The sequence below is a fragment of the Bos javanicus genome, chromosome 11, assembly GCF_032452875.1.
Source record: "Bos javanicus breed banteng chromosome 11, ARS-OSU_banteng_1.0, whole genome shotgun sequence".
In the NCBI taxonomy this organism is placed as follows: Eukaryota; Metazoa; Chordata; class Mammalia; order Artiodactyla; family Bovidae; genus Bos; species Bos javanicus.
This window is the reverse complement of record NC_083878.1, coordinates 49,348,301-49,357,048: the sequence shown is the minus strand read 5'-3', so window position 1 is coordinate 49,357,048 and position 8,748 is coordinate 49,348,301. Positions and strand designations below refer to the sequence as shown.

At 46.3% G+C, this 8,748-nt stretch overlaps 1 protein-coding gene across 1 annotated transcript; it reads left to right on the top strand.

Annotated features, from left to right (window-relative positions):
- Positions 1-1,824: 1,824 nt before the first annotated feature.
- On the top strand, positions 1,825-8,467 carry MAT2A (methionine adenosyltransferase 2A). Its single transcript, XM_061432676.1, has 9 exons — positions 1,825-2,032; positions 4,177-4,254; positions 4,346-4,468; positions 4,738-4,850; positions 4,938-5,081; positions 5,258-5,476; positions 5,706-5,888; positions 6,040-6,173; positions 6,847-8,467. The coding sequence occupies exons 1-9, from the start codon at positions 1,942-1,944 to the stop codon at positions 6,947-6,949; spliced, it is 1,188 nt and encodes a 395-aa protein (XP_061288660.1). The 5' UTR covers positions 1,825-1,941; the 3' UTR covers positions 6,950-8,467.
- Positions 8,468-8,748: the final 281 nt, after the last annotated feature.

The following is an 8,748-nucleotide window of genomic DNA, read 5'->3' as shown; positions in this document are numbered from 1 at the left end:
GATCATGCACTGACCGGCCTACACAGGCAACTTGTTTCTGTTGGAAATTTTATTACACGTTGTAAGATAACTGGAATTCTGCTTTAAAAAAACAAAAAGGTGACTCTAAAACACACAATAAATTATGAAAGTCTTACAGTTTATTTTTCCACGAAGTTAGTCTGGAAAATATAAGCCAATAAAACAGCATATATGTTGCCTCTTTTGTGATTTAGCCTTTTCTTGTTTCCTGCTTTGAGGGAACATGGATGTGGTCACAAAGTCTGAAGATGAGCCCTTTTTTAAAGTTCTTTGTCAGAATCCCTAGTGCTTCCATTGTTTCCCAAACAGCAACCTCCCCCCGCCCCAACCTCCTTGCCTCTCGCAAACCGAAGAGAGGATTGTTCTTCTGAATTTTCCTAATTCTCTGAGCCGTAAGCAGCTGGAGCTGCTGCAAGGGGTCTTATTCGTCTCCCAAGGGTAACGAGCATTCTATCCTAGGAGCAAGCGGTTTCTTAATAACATCATTAAAGCCAATGTTCACGCGCTCGGGGCCACCGCAACAGCGGCAGCCATCCCCACTCCCCCACCTTCGGCCCCCTCTCGGCCCTGCACCGTGTCCGCCGCCCTTGGGGCGGGAGGAAGTGACACGGGCCCACCCGCCACTTGTGGGTCTTTCCAAACGGGAGCCATGAAGCCAGTCCCCGACTCCCTGCCCCTAGCTGGCTCAAGTTTGGTTTTGTTCTTTTTTCTTTCCCTAGAATTCCTTTAATGGGCAAAATTGGCACAAACGCAGGTGGACATTATATAAAGTGAAAGCTTCAGGAAACAGACCATTCGTTTCACCTTGATCTGCTGAATCACATAAAAGGGCGAAAGACTCCCGCCGCCCCCACCCCCCTCCCCCACACACCGATATTCAACACTCTCTTGCACAGAAAACTGAAACAACCCTCTAAACATCGACTCTTTCTGTCCCCTCCAAGACATTAAAGTCAGCAAGTGCAAGGTCAGCCTCGTGAGCAGCCTTTCTCGGAGGACAGGCTGGAGCCCGAGGCCGAGTGCAGCCTCTGCCGTAGGGTGTGCAAAGGGTAAGGCCTCTCTCCGAAACTCTAGCGCGGGGGGCGGCAGTCGTTGAAATTGATGCCAGAACTCTCGTTATTCCGTTTTTCGGCCATTTTCATCACAGAACCATTAACTAAGACATTGCTAGCAACAGGACGGCCCCCTCACCCCCCCGTCCCACGACTGCCAGCCGCCGGCAGCGCGCAGGAAGGGGAGGCACAAGGCCGCGCGAAGGCTCGTACGCTGACCGGCCAATATGGCCACTTTCACGTGGCTGTGGGCTACCGGGGCTCCCCGTCACCCGGGCATCCCCAGGCTGGGCAGCCGGAAAGACCCTCGGGGAGCGCCAGAGGACAAAACCCCAGTCGATTCCCTAGGCCACCGCTGGGGGACGCGACCTTGTGGCCAGACAGCCGGGCCAACGGTCGGGAGGGAGGTGCCATGTCACAGCACAGGGGAGAAGGCCCATAAACCCCTTGTCTGTCTTCCTCCCCCGTGGCTCACGGAAGGGTACGGTGACCCTGTATTCTTGTCTTTCCCCTCACCCCTTGTTAGTAGTGCTTAAGATGGCGAATATTCGCAGGAGGGGCGCGTTACCCCCGCTCCCTCCCCCTGCCAGGGACAGTGGTTCGGCCCGAGCTCCTCTCTGCGCACCGCCCCTTCCCTCTTCCCGCGTCCCCGCGCGAGTGGCGCATTGGCGCCGGGCGCCGAGGGGCGGGGCTCGGCTCGGGCGCGCGCGGGCCCCGTATATAAATACTGGGCCGCGCCGCCCGCCGCCTCGTTCGCTCCGCGCCGCCCGCCTGAGCTAAGTAGACCGCCGTCTTCTGCTCGCACACTTCGCAGTCGCCTTGCCGCTCCCTTTTCTCCTCTACTCCACTTTGACTTACTACCACCACCATGAACGGGCAGCTCAACGGCTTCCACGACGCGTTCATCGAGGAGGGCACGTTCCTCTTTACCTCCGAGTCCGTGGGGGAAGGCCACCCAGGTGAGGTGACGGGCCCTGGAGCGAAGCGAGGGGCGGGGCGCGGGATCGGGCTTGGTTGGTAGGACCCGCTAGTCGCGGTGTCCACGCCAGTGACCCTTTCCCGGCTGGTGGTGGGAAGAGCGGCGGCCGCGCGCCTTCCTCGTGGCGCCGCCGGTGCCTAGCGCGTGGCCGCCGCTCCCTCCCCCGCTTCTCTTCCCCTCTTCCCATCCGGCCGCGCGCCCCGGCATGCGGAAGATTCCAGAAAACGAGAAGGGTGGGGGCCGCGGCCGCTCGTGCTCCTGCCAAGGAGGGCACTATTTCCTCCTCTCCGCTCTGCGCGCCGAGCCACCTCGAGTGGGCGACCCGCCCCGCGTGCTCGCGTCCGGCCCGCGGGAGCGCGCGCCCCGCATTGCAGCCGCAACCACGTGTCTGCCGCATGTGGCTTCTGGGCGAGGGAGCCGGCCGGTTTGCAGAGCGCGGTCTGGGCCTCGGGGGGTCCGCGCTCCCCATTAATTCCTTGGCTACGGTGAAGGATAAGACATGCCCTTAGCCGGTATATGGTTTGGCGTCAAGGTGACAGCCTCCAACTAAATATAGCGCTTGTCTGAGGATCCCTGCCTTATTTGGATCGCGCGTGAAAAGGACAGGAAGCATGAATTGAGTGCGAGGCGCCATTGCAATGGGGCTGACCGTTAAGCAGGGTTTTACTCCACACGTCCTACGGGCTTTGTCCAGCGGTCCGCCATTACGGGGATCAATTTACACGCGAAGGAGTGAAGCAATACCAAGGAACTTTCATTCGCAGCCTGAAAACCTCGTATGGTGAAGATCACTAGTCTGATCCAGACCTTTCTTAGGATGACCACAATGACAGATGTCGTCTGATGGCTTAACGAGCCATTTCTCTCCAGAAAGCCTACTGTGCCGATGGTGAAACACCACGAGCAACCTAGTGGTCTACTGAGGCCCTAATGAGTGACGGTCAGATGTGGTGTGGTGGTTTTGTTTGTATTCTCCCAGTGTTGGGAACATGTGTGTTTGACCCACCTTTTATTAAGTTAAAGCTGCAGGCATTCGGAAATGTTTAGATTGTTTTGGTCTATGGCATGAGTGCGGTACACGTTTTACTTAAGATTTTTTTGGTTGGTTAAAGAAAATTTAGGAAAGTAAGATTTGGGGAGCTGTATAGATGAGGGGAATATCAAGGATTCAGAATACATTTGGGTATTTTCCAACCTATTCAGCTCTTGATCCTGGATTACCTAACACAGAATCAAATTGTTGCCGATAATCAAATCATTATCCCCTTTGTTCGTGAGGTGTCCTTGCTTTTATCATTTAACTCTTTAAGTGACATTTTCTCTCACTTCCCTAATTGGTGTTCCTTAGAGGATCATGGAGAAATTGATAAACAGACCACACTTTGTGTTAGATTTATAATGAGAATTTTAAACTTGGGGGATAAAATGTTAAGTATTGTTGTCTTTGAAAATTAATGCGGTAAAGGTGAATGTTGCTTGTTTTGCTTTTGGTTGGAAGAAAGCCACTTTTTCTTTGTACTTGCATTTGAATCTCTGATGTGTGGCTGTTCTGTATAACAGTGAAAATTGGTTTAGCCTGGGAACTTTAGTTTTTCAAAATGTTTGAAATAGTGGAAAGATGGGACTCATGTCCTTGTAAAAAGCTGTAAAGTGCATATATCACAATGAGCTTAAATGTGTTAAACATGCTGTTCTGCTGGCTTACCTGAATTGGTGATCTTGTTGTACAGTTACATTAAAAAACCAAGGTGTCAAGTTTGGAAATATGTATCACTGTATGCAGGATTCTTCAGGAAAATGGTTTCTGCAGAAGGAATGCTTTACTTAGATGGCAGTTAGGTATGCTGTTGAAAATGGTTAATTGATATATTTTTATGTTATATAGGTTTTGCCACAATTTGTAGGGGGTGGGGTACTGTGCCAAGCGGCATGTGGGATAGAGCCCTTGCCCCCTCCTGTGGAATAGTGGAGTCCTAACCACTGCATGGAGGGAATCCCTGCCACAATTTTAGAAGAAACCATTCACAAAGATCTTAACAGCTGTAGTTATAGGGAGGGAGGCATGACATACTTATATTAGTAGTAAATTAAAGAAATTGAGCCAGGAATTTTTTTTCCCCCCAGATAAGATCTGTGACCAGATCAGTGATGCTGTCCTTGATGCCCACCTTCAGCAGGACCCTGATGCCAAAGTGGCTTGTGGTAGGTTCAGAACACTTCTCACCTGATGAAAAGATAACATGAAAATTAACTTTATAAAGTGATATTTGAGTGTGAACATCTCTTTTATTAGAAACTGTTGCTAAGACTGGAATGATCCTTCTTGCTGGGGAAATTACATCCAGAGCTGCTGTTGACTACCAGAAAGTGGTTCGTGAAACCATTAAACACATTGGATATGACGATTCTTCCAAAGGTATGTTTTAATGAGTTGACTTTCTAACCTCATTTTTCCAGATACTTCCTTCAGTCCTCTTTAGTTCTATTTTCTAGAGTGTTCCCGGGAATATTTAATTCCACCCGTATACTTTTACTGTCCTTTTGTTCTGGCCCTATGCTTTTCTCTAAAAGTACTACATTTAGGTATATTTTATTTCTTTAGCAGCATTTAGAATTCCAGATAATTGTAAATTTTAAAATATTGCTATGGCCCTTAAAAAAAAACACACATTGTTTTGTTTATAGGGTTTGACTACAAGACTTGTAATGTGCTAGTGGCCTTGGAGCAACAGTCACCAGATATTGCCCAAGGTGTTCATCTTGACCGAAACGAGGAAGACATTGGTGCAGGAGACCAGGTATCTGGGCAGACATCTGTTTGCATCTCTTCTTCTAACAAATTTTGAAGCTTGGATTGATTGCATTGGTGACTTTTCCTTTTATAGGGTTTGATGTTTGGTTATGCCACTGATGAAACTGAGGAATGTATGCCTTTAACCATTGTCTTAGCACACAAGCTCAATGCCAAACTGGCTGAACTGCGCCGGAATGGCACTTTGCCTTGGTTACGCCCTGATTCTAAAACTCAAGTAAGTGATGAACATCGTAAAGCCACACCCATTACACTGGCACAGGACATCAGTAAGGTTGTTTGATTAAAGCTAAGAGAAGAATAGCATTTATTTTCTGTACTGTAGTGTAGGGTAGGGAACCAAGAACAAAGCTATTGTTCAGTAGACTGATGTTCTGATGTTTGGCTTTCAAGGTGACTGTGCAGTATATGCAGGATCGAGGTGCCGTACTTCCCATCAGAGTCCACACAATTGTTATATCTGTTCAGCATGATGAAGAAGTTTGTCTTGATGAGATGAGAGATGCTCTAAAGGAGAAAGTCATCAAAGCTGTTGTACCTGCAAAGTACCTTGATGAGGACACAATCTATCATCTACAGCCAAGTGGCAGATTTGTTATTGGTGGGCCTCAGGTAAGGCCTTACAATTTCAGTTAATTTGCCTTTTTTTTTTTGTAATCTGTCATGGTTACTTGGAAAAACCTGGCTACTTTCCACCTTTTTCCTAGGTTTTTTGAAGCCTGCGTGTGAATCTTCTGAGGATGTTTGCCAAGTGATACTGAATAAGCATTTAACAGGCAGGCCTGATCTAGAACCACTGGAAAGGATTGGGCATAAAGTAACTTAAATTATGTAATTTCAGGGTGATGCTGGTTTGACTGGCCGGAAAATCATTGTGGACACTTACGGTGGTTGGGGAGCTCATGGAGGAGGTGCCTTTTCAGGAAAGGATTATACCAAGGTGGACCGTTCAGCTGCTTATGCTGCTCGTTGGGTGGCAAAATCCCTTGTTAAAGGAGGTCTGTGCAGAAGGGTTCTTGTTCAGGTATATATTTTCCTATAACTGGGTTCACTAAAAGGTGTGTAAGTGGGAGGATGTTTAGCAGTTAACTACTTGTCTTTTTTTTTAATACCAGTCTGTTACACAGTGTGTGTCTTTTGCTCACCGACTCTTAATGATATTTAAATTCTTTTAGGTCTCTTATGCTATTGGAGTATCTCATCCATTGTCTATCTCCATTTTCCATTATGGCACCTCTCAGAAGAGTGAGAGAGAGCTATTAGAGATTGTGAAGAAGAATTTTGACCTCCGCCCTGGGGTCATTGTCAGGTAAAGATGGTAAAGCCTATTGCTAGTGAAAAACATTGAGGGTGTGGGTGTGTATATAAACTTGATATATTCAAATCTCAGAAGGCGAAGGTATGAAGAAAGACTCAAGTGGGGAAACATCTTAATTCCTAGAATGTGTTGATATCATAAAAAATTGCCTTCAGTAGAGGCTTAAATTATTAGGAAGAATCTAAAATTCTAGTGCTCCATGGCTTAGACTAACTACCCTAGAAAAGTTCTCCACATTTGATACAGACTTGTGTTCCTGTTACCTGAGGGATGTTTACTTAAAAGAATTTTTAGTGCAGATAAATGAGACGTACATGGCTGTTGTAAAGAAAATAACCATGGTAGGGTGTGGGCATGGGACCTTGGTAAGTATTCCATGACTTTAGATGAGTTTTTGACACTTGAAATTTCTCCAAATAATGACAAGTTTTCATATTTGTTGGAGCCAGGGACGGAAAAACGAGAACTATAGTTACTGATAAGGACTGTGCAAGGAGTTTTGGACACCAGGGAAGTAACAAACACTTTTGCCACAAACTTCTTTCCTAGCATACCCCAGAGAACTGAACTCATTTGCCAGAAGTCTTGAAAATGAGTCTTGCTGATTGTTTTGCTTTACTTTAATTGAATGCTACATATTAAGTTACGGACTTGTATATTCCAGGGATCTGGATCTGAAGAAGCCAATTTATCAGAGGACTGCAGCCTATGGCCACTTTGGTAGGGACAGCTTCCCATGGGAAGTGCCCAAAAAGCTTAAATATTGAAAGTGTTAGCCTTTTTTCCCCAGACTTGTTGGCGTAGGCTACAGAGAAGCCTTCAAGCTCTGCGGGAAAGGGCCCTTCTTCCTAAATTTTCCTGTCCTCTTTCAGCTCCTGATCAGTTGCAGTCACTCTATAGTCAATGACATGAATTTAGCTTGTGTGGGGGACTGTAAGTTGGGCTTGCTATTCTGTCCCTAGGTGTTTTGTTCACCATTATAATGAATTTAGTGAGCATAGGTGATCCGTGTAACTGCCTAGAAACAAATCAACAGCATTGTAGTAAATAATGCTTTGAAATTGAACCTTTGTGCCCTATCACCCAACCTTCTAAAATCCTAATTGCATTGACTTTCCCACCAAATGCTGAAAATGTCCTTGTAATGTGCACGTAAAGTACTTGTAGTTCCATTATAGCTTCTTGTCTGGCAATGCCACAGCCCTGTCAGCATGAATTTGTAATGTCTTGAGCTCTATTATGAATGTGAAGCCTTCCCCTTATCCTCCCTATAACTTGATCCACTTCTAATTATGTAGCTCTTTGTCAGGGAGTGTTCCCTATCCAATCATTCTTGCATGTAACGCAAGTTCCAGTTGGAGCTCTAGCCTGACATAAGAAAAAAAAAAAGGCAGTTACCATTAAACCATCTCCCTGGTGCTTATGCTCTTAATCGCCATCTCTTAAACAGCACCAAATCAGAATCTCTCCACTTTCAGCTGTCTTTTGGAGGACGTACGTAATAAGGTTTTTATTTAGTAAACCAATCCTATGCATGGTTTCAGCACTAGCCAAACCACCAATTCCTAGCTCTAGAAAAACAGGCACTTGGCACCCTTGTGATGTCATACAGAGAAGTCACAGGGCAGTACCTGAGGGTCTGTAGGTTGCACACTTTGGTACCAGATAACTTTTTTTTTTTTTCTTTATAAGAAAGACTGAGTACTCCACACTGCACAAGAACTCCTCCCAGGGTTTTAACTTTGTTTTATTTTCAAAACCAGGTCCAATGAGCTTTCTGGACAGCTGGTGTAGCTACAGAGAAACCAGCTTCCTTCAGAGAGCAGTGCTTTTGGCGGGGAGGAGGAAATCCCTTCATACTTGAACATTTTCTAATTGCTTATTTATTGTATTCTGGGGTATGGCGTAAGTACAGAGAAGCCATCACCTCAGATGGCAGCTTTTAAAAGATTTTTTTTTTCCTCAACACCATGATTCCTTTAACATGTTTCCAGCATTCCCAGGTAGGCCAAGGTGTCCTACAGAAAAACCTTGGGTTAGACCTACAGGGGTTCTGGCTGGTGTTAACAGAAGGGAGGGCAGAGCTGGTGCAGCTGGCCATGGAGAAAGCTGACTTGGCTGGTGTGGTACAGAGAAGCCAGCTTGTTTACATGCTTATTCCATGACTGCTTGCCCTAAGCAGAAAGTGCCTTTCAGGATCTATTTTCGGAGGTTTATTACGTATGTCTGGTTCTCAATTCCAACAGTTTAATGAAGATCTAAATAAAATGCTAGGTTCTACCTTACCTGTGTGCATTATTATTTGTATTTTGGCGGTATGTGGGATGGTTTCCCAACCAGAGACTGAACGTGGACCTCTGCAGTGAAAGCACTGAATCTTGGCCACCAGGGAACTCCTCCCTCCATTATTCTTGAGTGTTTCAGTATGAGTATGAATGAAACATATTTTAACCCTGAGTAATTGTAATCCCACCCATGGTTTAGGGAAATCACTTCAACTATAGGCCTCTAAAAGGTTCTTAGTGTCAGGGATACGGTTTATGAAAGTTCAAATTTTGTCCAGCAC